This window comes from Palaemon carinicauda, chromosome 5 (assembly GCF_036898095.1).
Source record: "Palaemon carinicauda isolate YSFRI2023 chromosome 5, ASM3689809v2, whole genome shotgun sequence".
Lineage (NCBI taxonomy): Eukaryota > Metazoa > Arthropoda > Malacostraca > Decapoda > Palaemonidae > Palaemon > Palaemon carinicauda.
Genome location: NC_090729.1, coordinates 137,779,561 through 137,800,214, shown reverse-complemented (window position 1 = coordinate 137,800,214; position 20,654 = coordinate 137,779,561). Strand labels below are relative to the sequence as shown.

Below are 20,654 nucleotides of genomic sequence, written 5' to 3'. Positions count from 1 at the left end.
CGTGTGTGTTAGTGGAAAAGCCTGATGGTGGAGTCAGATTCTGTACTGACTATAGGAAGGTGAACAACGTCACAAAGCCAGATTCTTTTCCCTTGCCACGTATTGATGACTGCGTGGATACCATCGGGAATGCTAGATATATCACCAAGTGTGATTTGTTGAAGGGATATTGGTGTGTTCCGCTCACTGAGAGAGCCAAAAGGGTTTCAGCTTTTGTAACACCTCAAGGATTATTTGAATATAATGTGATGCCCTTTGGGATGAGAAATGCTCCTGCGACATTCCAGCGGATGATCAACAGTCTGGTACAGGACATAGAAGGTGTTGTCGCATATATGGATGACATTGTTATCTACAGTGACTCTTGGAAAGAACACCTGAAGAGACTAAAAGCCCTTTTCCAGAGTTTAGCAGAGGCCAACTTGACAATCAACCTCTCCAAGTGTGACTTTGGACAGGCGACAGTCACCTACTTGGGTCATATAGTATGTCGAGGATCTGTTCGCCCAGTACAGGCAAAGGTTGAGAGCATTCAACAATTTCCAGTCCCGCAAAGCCGCCGAGCATTGCGTCGGTTCTTGGGAATGACCGGCTATTACAGAAAGTTCTGTGAGAATTACTCTACCATTGCTTTGCCTCTCACTAATCTTCTCAAGAAGAATAACAAGTATGTTTGGTCTAACCATTGTCAAGACGCATTTGACTCCCTTAAGAGGTTGCTAAGTCTATCACCTGTGCTGAAAGCACCAGATTTTGACAGAGAATTTGAAGTAGCAGTAGATGCCAGTGATCATGGGGCTGGTGCAGTCTTATTGCAGGAAGATGATCAAAACATGAAACACCCTGTGGCATACTTCTCTAAGAAATTTAACCGGCATGAAAAGAACTATGCCACTGTAGAAAAGGAGCTATTGGCTTTAGTACTTGCCGTAGAACATTTCTCTATTTACCTTCAATCTAATTCATTGCCTACTAACATCTTTACAGATCACAATCCCTTAACATTCTTGCATGCAATGAAAAACAAGAACCGCAGACTACTCAAATGGAGTCTACAGCTACAAGAAGTAAATTTGAACATTTTGCATATTCCAGGGACTCAGAACATTCTAGCAGACTGCCTTTCAAGGATGAATTAGAGTTAGGGCGTATGAAAGTAGTTTGGGAATAGTTATAACTGTCATTTGATTTTTTTTTTCTCTTTTTCCAGTTTCTTTTTTTTTTTTTTTTTTAGTTGTAATTTCACCTTTTTCGTGAGAGCCAAGCTGTGAGTTCAGTTACAGATTAGGTGGGAGACGATTTCCTTTTCATTGAGCAGGAAATCTTTTTTTTAAGGGGGGAAGTGTGAAGTCCTGTGCGAGGGAGTTCTACCCTCCAAAGGACAACTTAACAGTCATAATTCTTTTAGTTTGTTTTTCTTTGTAAAACAGCTTTGCTCTCAGGGTTTTCCTCTTCTCTGTAACTTAAGAAGAGGCCTGGTCTACGTTACATAGACCTCTAGGCTATTAACTTGTCAAGGCGCTTAATTCTCACCTCTTTCCCAGGTCAGCCACAAGAGATAAGCCAGATGTGAGAACAAAAGGTTCTCATAGACCGGGGCATCATGCCACAAAGAAGAAGACCCCTGGTCATGATTGGCCAACACGCGGAAAAGGAAGGAGGGGTCACAAGATGTCATTGGCCCTCCAAACATGAAGACCGCCCCTGGAAGTCAAGATTACCCAATCAAGAGAAAAAGGGGATGGCCCACAAAAATTTCACTGCTGAGCCTAAGGCTATGAGGGGAGAAGAAGTCAGTTCCAGTCCGGAGGCCATACCAGAAAAAACACCAGATCCCAGGAGCCAGCCAGTGCCTGCGTCCCCCAGGAAAGGCTCTCCCCCTGAAACCTCCAAGAGGCTCGAACTCCGCCTGAGTCTAAAGAAAATACTCAGTGCAAAGAAAGGAACAATCTGCGTTGACGTCCCAAAGAACACCTGCTGTGCCGAAGTTTTTATGAAGATAAGTACTGACACCTGTGCAAGGGAGAGAATTATAAAAGTGCCTAAGTTTTAAAAGTTACATTGATGGGAATTCCAAGGGAGTGAAGCTGGGGGATAATTGTGGGGAAAAGTTTCTCGTAATAAGGTGACAACCTATTCGCACCCAACATCATTTTTGTTTTTCTTGTTTTATGTTACAAGTTTTCTTATGTTCAAGTAACAACAGTTTCTTTTTTTGTATAGAAATTGAAGTGCGAAGTGAGGGTTTTTCTTTTGTTGTCGGGGGGCACATAGACAGATTGCCAACATTATTTTCTTTTGTTTTATGTGATCACCCGTACACTTTTCTTTACCATAATTATTCATTTGACATTTATGTTCTGCAGTTTACTTTACTGAGTGATTTCGGAAAATAGAAATTAAGTGATACCTTCTTTCTTTTATTATTATTTGTGCATCTGAATGTATTTTGGATTGCTAGAGAGAATTAAGCTTAGTTTTGTCTTTTCGTTTTTTTTACTGTAGTCATTTCTTTTCTCCTTAAGAGTTTTACAATCATCTTTTTTTTGCCTAAATCAAAATAAAAACCATTGTATTTAGATTCTTACAACAGTTTCTTTTGTCCGTGATTTAGACTAAGGAGAAACCATATTGTTCCTACACGAATTAAAACTATTCCAACGAGGTGCAGCTCCAAAATAAATAAATGAACTCGGGTATTTTTTGAACCGTTAATAATATTAGCAGGTTCAGTCATATAAAGAATTCTGAGTGTCAATTGGTCGCTCTGGATTGACACGAAGTCACTGTGTCAAGTGGAGAGTCCGATTGATACTTTCTTTAAAGATCGTAATCTGCACAATTACGTCACACTCTGTAGCATATATCATACTCCTACTCTGTTTAAAAATGGGGTACGAAAAGCATTTGACATTAAGACCATTCTAAGTTGAAAGTGCTTTCATTATTTCACTTTGTATGAGGGATAGTGTCTCGATCAAGAGACATACATTTCCCTAGGAAAGAATTTTTGGCTACCCTCCACATACTTTTACCATTTCCCTATTGGCTCTAAAAAACTTCCACATTTTCATGTCTTCCATTCTCAAATTCTAAAATAAAAAAAAATAAAAAGTTCATAATTTACTATATTATAGTGACCAGATATTTCTGCTTTTCTATATTTTTCTGTTTTACAGATCTCTCTCTCTCCCTCTCTCTCTCTCTCTCTCTCTCTCTCTCTCTCTCTCTCTCTCTCTCTCTCTCTCTCTCTCTCTCTCTCCCTTCTCTACATGGTGTGAGTAGGGCTCTAATATCAAAATATTAGAACACAAGTTAGAGTTGTCAATACCGAGGTCCATTTCAGTATTTTCCAGATCGTCATCAAAGGGGTTGGTTCGCAAAGAAGCAGCAAGTCGAGTTATCTACCTCTTAACAAGAGGATGTCAGTCCTCCTATCCTATGTGGCTCAATATGAGAAGAGAGTTCAGCAGGGACTGCCCCTCTGGGCTGCCTCTCTTTAGAAGGCCATGCACAAGTCAGTGGGGGTAGTTACCCTTCCCAACGACCACTGCAATGCCTGGCATCACCCATTACAGGCAAATATGGGGTCTGCCAGAGGGTGATGGTGTCTAAATTTGAAGCATATACAAAACCTGGTCAATGTTTTAAAAGTGCTCGTCAACAAAATTTGGATAGAGACATAATAGTTAAAACAGAAATAAATAAGGCGGCAATTCGAGGTCCAGTCTTAGTCTGGTCTCTCAGAACTGGCCTTAGCGGTATGGTTGAACCTGCCAGGCTGGATAATCCCCCCCCCCCCCCCCCCCCACAATTGACCAGCCCATTATTGAGACTTTCAAGCCCCTCTACTGCAGTAAAGTGCTGGATCATCAGAGGGGCATGGTAATGATATGCCCTGCTGAAGCCCAATGGCTTCACCAGGGCATTCTCTCATTAAGAGGACGTCGCTGTTTTAGTTTTTAAACCTAGAACTGGAACAAAAAGAGCTAGTTTATACTTTTGTATGAAAATATCCATATTCATTTCACACTTATAAGAGGCAAAGGGAAAAAACTAAGCTTGCATAAAATGTAGCATATAGATAAAACTGAATGAATCACAATGATATTAAACCGTAAAGAAGATTGAACACATTTTCACAACAAAGATTTAAAAGTGTGACTATCAATGAAAAGTAAGTAACTTGGATTCACTTTAATACTGTATTCCGTTTTATACGAATAATCAGAATAAAAGTGAATAACACAAAGTGAGATTTCATATTCAAACAAACATTTAAAAGATTCAGAGAAGTAATTACATTTATTCCATCCAAATGTAAAACAGATCAGGGAAACAAAGAACAGGTATTGGATGATGCACTGACTTGTCACAAAAAAGATTTGCTATTATGAATAAAAAAGTAAAAATACCCTAGTATTATTAAAAGCCTATTCTTTAAAAAGATTAAAGCATATTAGGAAAATGCATTTTGAGAAGGTTACACAGGAACATTTCAAAATCTTCAATTGCCGTTGTCAATATTATTTTTGGAGGCATTTTAATTTACTTACAGAACATGGTAATGAGCCCAAGATGAGTAAAATTGGTGAAGCAGTTTTCCTTTACCATAAATCTTTCCATTACTTTTCATCCAAGCTGGAGCACCCCAGGCGGAAGCAAATAATTTTACTGAATTTTCAGACATATTTAAGGCACGCTTCACAAAAGGTATCTGAAATTAAGAGCACAGAAAGACGAGTTTATTATATTTGCAATCAACCTTTTTTCTTTACAGACATTACCATTGTAAGATTGCTTGACCGCAAACCATATATGGATTATTACACCATCAATGGGTTTCCATAAGTAACTGCTTAAGGATATCATCAATATCAGTTAGTAAATTTAAGGGAAGAGTAATCTGCTAATATCCAGAATTACTAATAAGTTGGTTGCTGCATACTAATATGGATGTACCATTTTTGGTCATAAGTAAGAGACTTCTATTAAATTGAGTTGAAAAGAAATTATATAGGCATCTCTAGTTTATTTTCTCACCAAGTATAAAAATCTATACTAATACAGTACAGTACTGCATTTCATACCATTAAAAACTAGCAAGTCTTTCAAGATCACATTGAATTTGATCTTAAGACAAACTTAATGTCATTCACAAAATACTATAAATGAACATTATTGGGTCAAACCTGGTTTTGAAATTGTAGCTTGTTACAACGGTAGTTACTGGTGAATGTATGCAGGTGCGTAGGGTTATGTCTACCAATACACTTGTCTACATACCCTTACTTTCAGCGACAAGGACAAACCCATAAGTATATAGATGTAGAACTATGATGAAAAACTTTGGGTTTGTATCTAATAAAAATTCCATTTACCCAATACATAAAATCGCTACTTGTTCAAACAAGTAAGCAAACCCGAAGGATGATGATGTATTCATCATAATTATCTCCTCCGACACATACTGACACAATGGGCCTCAAATTACTGATTGATTGATTGATTTGAAGTTTTCTGGCATCCTGACATCGAAGGTCATTGACGCCGATATCATTTATTATAAATAAAGAATAAAAGAATATTCAATTAAAACCATAGAAGAAAATATATCATTATAAAAGTTAAATGGCTTTCAGAAGACCTGCTGATGAAATAAATCCAGTAATGCCGCTAGCATGGTTCAACACATCATGTCCAAGAATCTTGACAAGGATGAACCTGCCATCCTCACCTTGAGCCTCAAATAGATATTTATTTCTTTCTGTGCAATAGGTGGGTCATTCAGCAAACAAATGCCACACTGTCAAGGGAATCAAAACAGTCATAGCAATATGGCTGGTGCTAGCCGGTTAGCAGAAACTTGTATGTTATCCAAATGTAACCAATGCAGAGACGACAAGTAGTCGTCTCCCACTTTCGGGACATCACATTATACCTCCAAGGGGATATAACATTTGTTATTTCTCTCATCTTATTTTCAGCTAAACTACCCCAATGCTGTTTTCAATTATTATAAAATTCTTAATTATGGTGAAAAATCATCACATGTACAGGGAATGGGATACCTTCTTGGTAAAAACTCAACTGCAGAATTCTTTCTCAGTGAATCATTTCCAGACACACCTACATGTTCTGGATAGCAGCAAAATCGAACTGTTATTCCTTTCAGGCCAAAAATGAAAACTAAATGGTTACTAGAATTAACACTTGTAAAGCTTGTAGGATAATTTTTATGGTTGTGTTGGCCAATGTGGTAACACCACTGACTGATGAATGCCAGACTGGTGTTCGAGTCCCGCCCAAGCTCGTTTATTTCTTTGGTCGCTGCAACCTCACCATCTTTGTAACCTAAGGAATCGGGGTTTGGGGGAGCCTATAGGTCTATCTGTTAATTGAGAAGCAGACATTGCCTGGCCCTCTTTGGTCCTAGCTTAGGTGGAAGGGGGGCTTGGGCAATGATCATATGTATATATGGTCGGTCTCTAGGGCATTGTCCTCCTAAATAAGGCAATGTCACTGTCCCTTGCCCCTGCCATTCATAAGTGGCCTTTAAACCTTTAAACTAAAAACGGTAAAATTGCCCTCATCTTTTAATGCTATTTTCTCAATAGCGGTTAATTTGCCATATAGTTCTGCAATAAATATGGAAGATACTAAACGAAGTGTACCTCTACAATTAAAAGAACTATTATATACTCCAAACCCAACACCAGCAGCATATTTCGAGCAATCAGTATATATATAAGTCTATTCCCTATGTTTTTCGACATGCTCCATGAAAAGAGACCTGGCTTCTAATTCAGTCATGTCCTTTTTTATACCAATAAAATATTTACAAAAAGATACCTCTGATAATTTCCATGGAGGGGCTGGCGATATCCTAAATGGAAGAACTCTATTTTTCGCTATATCAAGATTATTTACTAATTGTTTTAACCGAAAACCATAAGGTTGAGGAGATTTTGGGTATAACTCAAAATATCTACAATGACTTGCAAAGTTTGCAGTATGAAAGGCTAAAGAAATAGGAAGTCTTTCCAACCTAAACCAATACCGAACAATAGAAGTCTTTCGGTAAAAGTCTGAAGGATCGTTGAAATTCTACATGCTTCTGTGGCTAATCTAATACCAGCATGGTGTATAGAATCTAATATCCTTAATCGGTTTGGGTTGGGTGAGGAATATATTACACACCCATAATTAATTTTCAAAAAAATTAACGCCTTGTATAATTTTAAAAGTTTAGTGGTCTGGCCCCTCCCCTCATGATGTATGGGAAAATACTTTCAAAAGATTTCGAACACTGAAATATTTAACTTTTAACGCCTTTATGTGAACAACCCATGTAAGCCTACAATCAAATATCATTCCTAAAAATCTAGCTTCACTTACACATGGGATGTATCTACCCAGGTCAGGTATTCCCCGAATATGACAGAGATGGACAACAACAGTTTTGCTTGTTGAATACTCAAATCCATCCATATCAGCCCATTAATTAATATTGTCCAATGAAAATTGTAGTTTCCTCTCAACCTACGACATTTTAGATCCAGCAAATTATATGGAGAGATAAATAATGTTCAGTGAATATCTTGGGGTATGACGAAGGATATCCTATTAATGGCTAGTGCAAAAAGGGTTACACTTAGCATATTACCCTGGCTAACTCGTTCTTCCTGACATTTCCTCTCTGAGGGAATTTCCCCCACTCTCACTTGAAAAAATCTATGTGGAACAAATGATGGAATGAACAATGGTAGCTCTCCTCTTAATCTCAATTCATGAATGGTTTTAAATATTTCATATCTCCATGCAGTATCATATGACTTTTCAAGATAAAAAAAGACTGTTACACGTTGCTGTTTGGAAGCAAAAGCTTCACAAATAGAGGATTCTGTTCGTATCAACACAAGAGTCGTTGAGTACAATTTTTCTAAATCCACACTGGATAGCTGATAAAATGCCACTATTTTCCAGGTATCACATCAGTCTTGCATTGACCATCTTCTCCATGATCTTACATAAACAGGATGTCAATGCAATTGGTCGATATTTTGCAGCTAAAAACTTACCCTTACCGGGTTTTAAAAAACCTAAAATAATGGCTAGTTCCAAAACACTTGGATAAATATGATCATGACATATTCTTTTAATATGATTAAAATAATACTTAGTAATAACAGGTACACGTTTGATCAGTGCATATGGAATTCCATGAGGTCTAGGGGCTGTACCATTACATGTAGCAAGTGCGGAATCAAATTCCGTTTCCTGTTGCAAAATCTAAAATGCTCTGTTCTTCAATGATCCAATACTTGTGACCAGGAGTTGCTTCACACTTGCATGATGCATTCAAGAAATGATCAGCCAGGGTATTGCTAACCTCAGTTGCTCCAGTCATATACTGACCCTTCACCTTTAACACTGGTGGTAGGTTGGAGGTAAATTTGCCTGCTACCTTTCTTTACTTTCCTCAGTACAGAAGATGCGGGTGATCTACTGCAGACTTGAGAAAAAAAAAGATACCCAAGAATGGCGCCTAGCTTCTTTCATGGCACGATGGAACTGTGTTCTACATTTTTTTTATATTACCAAATTTTCCTCTGTATGGCTTCTACGCAATCTAGTCTAAAATTTTCTTGTGCCTCTGGGCAAGGCAGTTAAATTTGAAGACCACCACAGGACTAATCGTTGTTTGAATAACCTTGTCGTTTTGGAAATCAAATTGATTCCTACTGTATGGAGTGTTCCATTCAGTAAGTCTATGGCATCATTAACACTTTCAAACTACCCTGCATTCCCCTCAATTTCGCTTAGCTCCTGCAATCTATTCCAATCTGCCTTGTCAAGGTTTCATCATGGTGATCTCTGTAAAGGTGGATTACTGTATGTATTTACAATAATTGAAGCATGATCACTAGTATGCCAATCATCTAACGTTCTCCATTCCAAATCGAGAAGGCAGTTAAGGGCTTGTAATTGAAAGGTCAATGCAGGACAAGGTACCTGTCTGAACATGAGTGTGTGGCCTCTTTTGTATTAAGAAGTCCAACATCCTCATTTTCCCGAATTGATGATACGATATTTCCCTTAGTGTTTGCTAAAACATCACCCCATAAAAGATGTTTACCACTCAAATCTCCAAATATAAGAGAAGGTTGAGGGAGATATTGAATCCCCTCAACTAAATTATCATATAAAATGCTATCATTTGGAGCCAAGTATAGAGAACGAATTGTATATTTTTTCCATTTCAATCTGTACAACCAATAACTGCAGATGATATTTGGGGAACATCTAGACTATCATATATAAGACTTCCATCATGGCTCCCTACTCAGTGATCATATGGTGTCCTATAACTAATATATTCGAGAGGACACGGAGTATTATCATCAAGTTTGCTCTCTTGTAGACATAATTATAGAGGAGTGCTCATGAATGAGGAGCTTAAGTTCTTCATATTCCTGACAATTTTATTGCAGCAAGAGGAAAAAAACTATGGTTTATTTTCTGGAAGATATCTTGGATGAGGTCTTCCCATTGTCAGTTTTTGATTTAACATTATTTTCTGTAGGCTTCTTAAAAGAAAGTCTTGATAAATTAGGTTTTACATATGTTTTTTCATTTTCTTTTGACATAATTGTTGAGAGGGATGGTGGACCTCAACGTATATTTTGGATTGATTCAAGTTGTTTTCTTGTTGATCTGAAATATCAACAGACAAAAATCACATCTATTTGATGTCATAACTTTGGTGTTCTTAAAGGAAGTAGGTAGAGAGATCAAGGTCTCTCTCTTTTCCAATTAAAAGGTGGTGATTTATCAGGTTTCGGAATCTTCCCCACTACAGATGCACCTGATAATTGGGTTTTAAGTGAAACCTCCATCAAATCAGGCAAAGATAAAGCCTGAGAGAGGTTAGTATTTTTCTTTGGAATGAGGGACAAAGGTTCAATAGAGGTTGGCAAAGCCTTAGGAGGTGATATTCTTGCCCCATCATGCAGATTGTAACTAGAATAGGGCGTATTTCTTTTTTGTGAACTACTGGTAGTAAAAGATGGGCTAGATGTCTCCTGCTGCAATTTTCCTCCTGATTTCAGTGCCTTGGCATAGATTGTTGATTTATTAAATAGTATCTTAGCATGCCTCACACTTATATGTTCAATACTGGATTTATTAAGGAGAGCCGCTTCTAACTTATATTACTGGCAACTGTCAGTAGATTTTTTATTCAAATTACAGAATAAACAACTGGCCTCAAGTATATTCTCTCCATGGTAATGTTCAGAGCAAGTACTACAGGTTTTTTTTTTTTCCCAAATATGAAACAATTGGAACATTGAAGTGGCTTCAGTTTAAAACGTCGAACTTTAATCCTTTCATTTTCAATCAAAATGTGGAAAGGTACATCAGCATCATGGAAAGTAAGAATAATCATGGGTGTCCCAGAAACCTATGCACCTTCCATACTGTCAATGGACACATGGCCAGTATCTTCTCTTACGTATAAGCGTATGTCTCTATTAAAAACTACTCCCCTTCCATAACTAAAGTTTAGGTGGGGTTTGACATCCAACTTTAAATCTTCACTATTTGTCTTTAAATTGGATATCGTGTCTAATTGAGTAGGATTTGGCATATATAAGAAAACTATTTTTTCTATAACGATATATATCTCCAAGAGCAATCATTCCTACTTTCTTCTGAAGAAATTCACAGATCCTAAAATAATTTCTTGTAACCCCTATTAATTGATTGAGCAAGAACCCACATTGGTTGTTTAGGCTTTCTCTGGGAGAGCAGAACCAGATCTATATCTTTATCTATCCAATCCTCAGGTTTGTACACGAGATCTTTAAGTACCCCATCAAAAAGAGCATCCATATATCCAAATCAATTTTATTATTCATAATACTGTATTACATATTGCATTAAATGCTTCATCACGAGTCTTAAAGGGTATCCAAGAATCCAATTTATCATCTTTGAGTCACCTTCTTATGTCTCTGATCAAGCCGTAACATTCAAATGCATTATACATCACACCGAAATCTGTATCTAATGAAATTTTGGTTTTCCTGTTCCTAAAATTGGTTGATTTTCGACCATTGAAAGTATGGTCATTTTCGGTTCTGAAGCCATCAATACAATTTTCTTTAAACGAATTGCCAGAGGTCGTCAAAAGTGCCTGGGGGGGGGGGGCCCCCGGCGGCAGCATATGCAGGGAATAGGGCGCCATTTTTCAAGGGTCCATAGTCAAGAGTGGGGTTTTATTTGTGTTGTTTTTTATTTGGTTGGTTTACCTACTTGAAAATATCAAGAAGGTATTATATGTAGGAAAGGAAAATTGCATCCACCACTATCACCACTTCCCAGATGGTCCACTCCATACCCTACCCGAAGGATAGCACCAAAAATTATATGTAGGCACAGGTATACGCTAAACCCGCATGTTAGAAATGAGACCAAAGAAATATGGAATCATCCTCTCCATATCTCTAATGATGGCTTCCGACCAGAACCAGAGAGTCCTGCCTCAAGGATTGGATCCCCCAGATTCCGATGACTCAACCCTTGAAAATAGTTCCACCAAAAAAGGTCCAAACTATCATCAGGATGGCTGAAATCCTCCAATACTCTCACATATAGCTTTGAATGCAAATACCTCCCAACCGTGATCCCTTCTCCCATTCATCTAAGCAGGCAGTAATGACAAATGTGGATATATCCTAGGCATCTAAATAACAAAATATAATTAATGAATAAATAAATAAATGAAAAAAATTAATAAAAAATATATGCATATACACACACACACACACACACACACACACACACATATATATATATATATATATATATATATATATATATATATATATATATATATATATATATATATATATATATATATATATATATATATATATATATATATATTCAATGCATAAAACAAGATAAGAGAACTACTACTCATAGAGTTAGGACAGCATGATGAAACAAAATTCATAATATACATATACATGTATATGTATGTGTACATATATACATATATATATATATATATATATATATATATATATATATATATATATGCATATATACAAATATAAATACTTTATATACATATATATATATATATATATATATATATATATATATATATATATATATATATATATATATATATATATATATATATGTGTGTGTGTGTGTATATATATATGTATATATATATATATATATATATATATATATATATACATTTATACATATATATATGTGTATATATATATATATATATATATATATATATATATATATATATATATATATATATTTATACATATATATATATATATATATATATATATATATATATATATATATATATATATATATATTTAGGCTCGAGCCATGTCGTCCTGATGGAAGTTTCCTCCGGCTGCTTCCTATTGTATAATATTTCTGCAATTGATATTATAAGAGAATTACGGTCAGGTATCACGGGGTTCTAACCCCCTGAACTACTATCCGAAGGTATCGCGTATAATCAGGGATGTATCCTAAGATAACCATAGATATCTGCACCCCAAATAGACCTTTCCCAGTCTAATCCTCTAAGGGGAAGGATTAGTGAGGAGCCGTTACATATCCTATCACCTTTCAGTGCTCCCATACGACCCTGCCGCTTCATTCCACATCTCAGCGGAGCTACTGTGAAATAGAAGCCTCCAATGAGCAAAGGGGTAGGAGAAAAATGAAGTAACGGGCGGGCCATCAGGACGACATGGCTATCTCACCCAAAAATAGATTTTTCCTACGTCAAAATCCCTTTTTTGGGCTCGAGCCATGTCGTCCTGATGGAAGTGTACCAGAGAATTATCTATACTCGGTGGGAGGCTTTGCATGAAAGACCTCGAACCAAAAAATGCTCCCCACCTATGTGACGAAGCATAAGTATTTGGCAAGTATGATGTTAAACTTATGACAAGGTAAACCTGATCAAGAGACACATGATCACATCTGTACCAAACCAGCGGTTAATCACCCAAACAAAATGAGCTATAGCCTAACAACATTTAGACAGTTAGGCTGTAGCATTGAAGAAACACGCAAAGCATCGTAAAGACACCTGAGAACCTGAAAAGTAAATGATGAAGTGCATTTTTCCTTTTTTCCCTGAAGCAAAGTGGTTCAATGATGATTGTAGACGTGCTTATTTGGAGAAGCAGGAGGCCTATCACCTTTGGAAGGGTAACAGATCAGATTTGACCTGGAACAACTATACTCAGCTTCGAGCTTTTGCTCAGAGAGTTTATGCCTCAACTGAAAAGGAGTACAATTTAATCATAAAAGAAACCCTCTCTGGTACAACTCAGGAACATAAATGGTGGTCTACCCTTAAATCTGCACTCTTTGGTGTAGATGCAACAGTTCCTCCTTTACTTAAACCAGATGGCTCAGTCACTCACTGTCCAAAGGAAAAGGCAACCCTTTTGGCTGATGTTTTTGACAGTAAACAGAGTAATGAAAAACTTGAACTTCCTCATTCCTGTTTTCCTGAGGCTAAACTAACTAGTTTAGCTTTTCGATCTCGTGAGATTAAAGCTCTGTTGTTGGACCTTGATGCTTATGGAGGTGTAGACCCTAATGGTATTTTTCCTTTGTTTTTTATAAAGACAGCAGATTTCTTAGCTCCAAAGTTATCTGTTATTTTACGCAAGTTAGCAAGAAGAGGAGCTTTTAGCACTTGTTGGAGAATTGGTAATGTTACTCCTCTATGTAAATGTGTTTGTGGTAGCTCAAGTCCCACTGATTACCGCCCAATTTCCATAACTCCCATATTATCTAAAGTTTTTGAACGTCTTCTGGCAAAACGTCTTAATAGGTTTGCTGAAGGTAATCATCTATTCCCTAGTTTGCAATTTGGTTTTCGGAAAGGCCTTGGAGCATGTGATGCCCTTCTTACAATCTCCAATGCAGTACAGAAATCTCTTGATTGTGGTCGGGAAGTTCGTATGATTGGCCTTGATTTTAGTGCTGCCTTTGACCGTGTTAATCATGAGGCCCTTGTTTTCAAACTGAAACAGTTGGGAGTGGGTGGGTCGTTTCTTAGCATTATTATTGATTTTTTAAGTAGTAGATCTCAAAGAGTTGTTGTTGATGGGCACCATAGTGAGTACAGGAATGTGATATCCGGTGTTCCACAGGGTAGTGTTCTTGGCCCATTACTTTTCATACTATATACACATGACATGTGGTTTGGCCTAGAAAATAAGCTTGTTGCATATGCAGATGATGCTACTCTCTTTGCATCAATTCCATCCCCTCAATGTAGATCTGGGGTTGGTGAATCCCTTAATAGAGATTTAGCTAAAATTAGTGCATGGTGCAAATTATGGGGTATGAAGTTGAATCCTAACAAAACTCAAAGTATGATTGTAAGTAGGTCAAGGACGGTGGCTCCTCAACATCCGGATCTCAGTATTGATGTTTCTTTAAATTTGTATGACTCTTTCAAAATTTTAGGTGTGATTCTTGACAGCAAATTTACTTTTGAGAAACATATAAGGTCTGTGTCTTCTTCAATTGCACAAAAAATTGGCTTATTGAGAAAGTCTTTTAAGATATTCGGTGATCAATCTATTCTGAAGAAGTGTTTTAATTCTTTTATTCTACCTTGTTTTGAGTATTGTTCTCCGGTCTGGTCTTCAGCTGCTGATTCTCATCTTAATTTGTTGGACAGAAACTTACGGTCTATTAAATTTCTTATTCCTGATCTAGATATTAATCTCTGGCACCGTCGATCAATTAGTTCATTATGCATGTTGCATAAGATTTTTCATAACTCTGACCATCCTTTACATTCAGATCTCCCTGGACAATTCTATCCTGTTCGTAATACTAGGCAGGCAGTTAATTCTAATAGCCAGGCCTTCTCCATCATAAGACTCAATACTACGCAGTACTCTAGAAGTTTTATTCCAGCTGTTACCAAGTTGTGGAATGATCTTCCTAATCGGGTTGTTGAATCAGTAGAACTTCAAAAGTTCAAAGTTGGAGCAAATGCTTTTTTGTTGACCAGACGGACATGAGTCTTTTTATAGTTTATATATGACATTTTTGTTGTTGACGTTGTTAATAGTTTATATATGATATATCTCTTTTGACATTACTTTTTTTAGAATTATTTATTGTTAATTTGTTTTCTTCAGTTATTTATTTCCTTATTTCCTTTCCTCACTGGGCTATTTTTCCCTATTGGAGCCCTTGGGCTTATAGCATCTTGCTTTTCCAATTAGGGTTGTAGCTTGGATAGTAATAATAATAATAATAATAATAAAACTTGTTTACTCAAAGCTAATAACGAGCTGAAGGAGTGCCCTAGGACGCATTGTGGGCTACGTCATTGCCGCGGGGTTGATAAAACCCCTCGACCAACACATAATGACGTGTCTCCTCCAATTCCTTCATTTAATGCCTGAAGAAAACCCCAAGTGGACTTCCGACCAGTATATGTCTGCAGTCCCTCAATAAACATATACTGGAAAATGTTCTAGAAGGAAGCCACGACTTTAGGGCCGAGACCCTAAGTCTTACGAGCCGGGTGCCCTCTTCATATAAAGTAAGTAATCTTATTTCGTAACTGGTTTAGAGACAAATCAGACCCCATAGTATCATTTTGAAACAAAAGACTACCCTTAAACTGCATTATTCTAAGCAAATACACTTCTGGCCAGTGTATTACACAAAGAAAAAGATCACCTTGAAGGGGAACTATTTTCCATAGACCCCAGGGTGAAAAAGGAAGTTCATTTTTAGTCCAAAAGGTGGGATTAGGGTATAAATTAACCTCACCATTATCCACAAATTCAATGTATTTCTCGTCTCTAGAAGTCGTTACAATGTCACTAACCCGATCACCGGAAGCCATCGTAATTAAAAAAATGACTTTTTGATTGCCTATGTCCGAAGTGAATTGCAAATCTTTGTCTAAAGACCAAGAGATAGGCTTGAGTAGAGCCAACAGCCGTAGCCTTGCACAAACCTTCGGAACTTTGATGAAGAGATCCGAGTAAAATTCAACATCAAAGGCGTATAGTATAGATCTAGTGAGGGCCGAAGTGTACGACGAAATCGTGGAAGAGGCTAGACCTTAAACATGCAAAGTAAGCTTGAAACTTAAACAAAAATCCATAGTTATCAACCCTGGATTTATGTCTTTGACATATTTGACTCATTTGGTTCATGACATTTCATACTGATTCATGGTGCTAGATGACTTATAGTTTCCACAAATACCCACTCATCACTTTGAATTTTCAATTTCATTCCCAGGAATAGGGTGAAATCAAACATGAGATGAGGATTGAACGATCTCCATGATGAAGCATAAACAATCCCTTTCTGTCCGTCCTGAGACAGAATCGAGTTGGTTACCGCACAAGTAGGGATTCAAATCCGTGACCATGGGAAACCAGTTGCTCATTGGCTACCAAGGAGCCACCAGAGCCGCAATCCCTTGAAAGATCTACGCCTGTCCAAAATCTTCATGAGGAGGTTAAACAGTGGAAACAGGTAAATCATCGTCCAACGACTCCCATCCCGGGACATTGACAAACTTTAATGACCATTCCCTCTGGTACTTGAACCACTTTTGGTGCTACCTAGCAGGGAAATGTCATGCTGAAGCTCATTGCAAATGGATCCACTTGAAGGCTAGAGATTTGATCTCACTGAAGTAGAGACGTTGACAAATGCCAACCTTTCTTTTGATCCAACGTAAAGACGGTTATCATTACGCGTTTCAAATGAGGAGACCTCGATTCTTGTCTGTTAAATCAATAGACTATAACTCTGTTAACGAGGTTTAAGTGGATATGAATGTTCTCCTTCAGGTATAAGTTCATGAGGGACAAGAAGACTGCCATGGACTCCAGAATATTGATGTGGTATTGTTAAAATTTCTGAGACCAATAGCTTTGCACTTTCTTGGGTAGGTTATGAACCACCCAACCTCCCAACGAGTCGTCCGAACAAAGTGTCACTACTGGAGGAGGAAAGCGCAACATTAACGTCTGTGAAAGACTTATGGCAGTGGACCCCGGTCTAAGTTGCTTCCGCAGTAAAACCGGGGTCTTCTTCTGATGGTCAGGTAGAGCGTTAGAGGCTCTCCTTCCCCAAACTCTGTTTGCATCTTTGAGTCATACATCGAGGACAAAATTCGTGAATCGTAAAGATCCTCGAACCTCCTCTGAACGTTGCCTGGTGATCATCCCCGACTCGATCAGGGACTTAACTGATGTCTGTATTTCCTCTCCCTTGAGGGAGGAATAGAACGGGAGTGAGACTTGAAGTCACAACAAATCTCCAACCGCGGGAAGTCCTGAGCTGGAATCAGTTCAGATTATTTAAGGTTGGTCTGAAGTCCTAGGGACTAGAGGAACCAATATATACATATATATATATATATATATATATATATATATATATATATATATATATATATATATATATATATATATATATATATATATATATATATATATATATGTGTGCATATATACTTACATATATATGTACATATTAAAATACTATGGATAGAAATATATATATATATATATATATATATATATATATATATATATATATATATATATATATATATATATATATATATATATATATATACAGTATATGTACATAATATATATATATATATATATATATATATATATATATATAAATATATATATATATATATATATATTTATATATGAATATTTTATATATATATATATATATATATATATATATATATATATATATATATATATATATACATATATATATATATAAAGATAAGATAAATACTACTCATAGAGTTAGGAGAGCAAGACGAAAGGAAGTTTATGAAATTAGGAGGAGGTCGAAGTGATATTGAGAAGCAAATATGGATAACAAACTGGGGGAGCAATTCCCTAAGTTCGAGAGCCTCTTGCCCGTCACAATGCTTCAATATGGAAACGATATTACCTGTTGAAGCACGATGACTTTGACAAGGCATTCTCTTATTAAGGGGGGAGGGCTCAAATGATATATTAGCCCACTGAAATTATCAGCTATCAATCATGTCTAAAAACAAAGGAAAGTCAACTTCTGTAACCGCCTATATTGCCAGGGATGTCTGATGCAAGGGCTGACAGGGACTAAAACTTGTTAAATGTGTTGAAACATACCTTCTAGGGGAATTCAGGGGAACTCAATCCCTCACATCTGTACATTATTATTTTTATTATTATCACTTGCTAAGTTACAACCTAGTTGGAAAACCTGAATTCTATAGGCCCAAGTGTTCCAACAGGAAAAGTAACCCAGTGAGGGAAGGAAATAAGGTAACTAATAGAATAATATGCTTGAGTGTATCCTCAAGCAAGAGAACTCTACCCCAAGACAGTGGAAGACGATGGTACAGAGGCTATGGCATTCCAAAAGACTTGAGAACAATGGTTTGATTTTGGAGTTTCCATCTCCCAGAAGAGCTACCAACCATACCTAAGGAGTCTCTTCTACCCTTATCAAGTGGAAAGTAGCCCCTGAATAACTATGGCAGCATTTAACCCCTAGACTGAAGAATTATCCAGTTATCTTAGTGTTGTCAGGTGTGTGAGGAAAGAGGAGAGAAATGTAAAGAATAGGCCCAACTACTTGGTGTCTGTGTATGGAAAGGAAAAATGAGCTGCAATCAGAAAGGTATGTAGTACTATCTTGCCAGTCAAAGGATCCAATAGTTCTATAATGGTAGTATCCCAATGGGTGGCTGGATCCTTAGGCAACCTACTACCTAGTATATGGGAAATCCTGGTAATTTAAGTAATTATTACAACTATTACCCACAAACAATAATAATACCTAACACCAAGCTCAACTTATCATAAGGAGATGAGGTAATCGCATCTATAGACCTTAGTTTTGGAACCAATGCTCAATAAAGTAGCTAACCTTCATCTGCCCAAAGCAAGCATGAACATAACATTGGCTGTCTGAGGTAGGGAAAGATAGAGACCCATTATCCAGTTCATTTATTTAACAAACCTAAGCCCACCAATGAACGTTAGTCTAAAGTTTTCATGACCACTGAAGCTTGGGTAGCTAGGATATGTTCTATGCTACCACCAGAGATTCTAAGAAGGAACTCAATGACTTGTCGGCAACATCACTCATATATAGGGAGTTAACAGTGGTCGGCTTACACCAGACACCTGCACTAAGTGCCCAAGATACCCAAAAATTCCTCCTAGAAAACAGAGACATTATGATACCCAGGACTAGTGACCTCAGGTACGGGCCAAAGAATCACCTCTTCCCCCAGATGACATATATGACTCAATGACCCCTCAAAATGCCAGAAATGGACAGATAGTGACACGTAGGCCTATGATCTTGGTGTTCTTATATCAAAGCAAATCTATCATTAGGCATAAAATCCTCTTGACTAGATGTGTCACTGCCTATGAATTCCCTAAAGGATATGAGAAAGTATACTTAACTCACGCTTAGGAACATCTTTATTCTCGGTATATGCCACAAACTCTGGCATGAAAGTGAAAGCATAGACCATGATTTCGAATCCCATACTTGGTACAAGAAACTATATCCTTGCCTATCCATTTTGCTAGCAATAAAATAGTCTTGAGAGTGACCTATATATCTGAGGACTCATTGATGGGCACATTATTATTATCGAAGGGGCAGATTAACCAGCCCAATGAGTCAAACTTGACTCTTACAGAGCGGGCCCGATTAACATAGGTAAGAAAATAATTTTTTTTATATATTAAGGTTAAAAAAGGAATAAAACAAAACATATATAAAATACTATGGATAAATATATATATTAAATATAATGGATAAAAAGTAAATAAAGGTAACAATCTGTAAAAAAAAAAAAAAAAAGATATCTAAATCTTTTTATAAAACGTACTGTATGTTTGTTAAAAGTTTAAATCCAAAAACAGAAATGCTCAGTCCGATAAAAAGGTCAATAAAACTTCTCTCACCAAAAGACAAGTATCTTTCTCTTTTAAAAACTTTACAATTGACAAAAATATGTTCTATCATCAAAATACAGTCGCACTCATTCAAGAGTGTGGAAGTGTGGCAATCAAATACCCATGTGTGAATTTTATGTTTTTTTTTAATCTATTACTTTCAGATTCAATATTCTACTGACTTTGCCATTTTGTAACTATGGAATGCTATAAGTGGGTTACATAATCTTTTACGATTAGCTGCAGCATCCACTTTTTCATGAACCATACCCCTACAAGGGAAGGAATCCAACATATTTCCATATTTACCTCACAGGAGTAAAACTTGTCAAGGACCTCTTTTATCTTAAATACCAATTGATTCTTATGATCGCAACCCATTAAGACTTCTATGGCACTTCTTGAATCAGTATAAATCACAAACTTATGATTCGCCCTATCTTCAATAGATTTAATAATCTCATTTGCTAATATTGTATCTGATAACTCGGAGGTAAAAACGGATGCATCACTGGGTAATGAGAGCTGACTAATTTTGTATGAGGACATTACAGCACACCCAACACCCATTGAAGATTTAGAGCCATC

The 20,654-nt window shown here is 36.8% G+C and overlaps 1 protein-coding gene across 1 annotated transcript in view; it reads right to left on the bottom strand.

Moving 5' to 3' along the window:
• LOC137641165 (lysosomal acid glucosylceramidase-like) overlaps nt 1–20,654 on the bottom strand; it is a 353,296-nt gene that overhangs the window by 294,694 nt on the left and 37,948 nt on the right. The window contains exon 4 of the mRNA XM_068373604.1: nt 4,557–4,717. Within this exon, the coding sequence (XP_068229705.1) occupies nt 4,557–4,717 (161 nt within the window). The remainder of the gene's footprint in view (nt 1–4,556; nt 4,718–20,654) is intronic.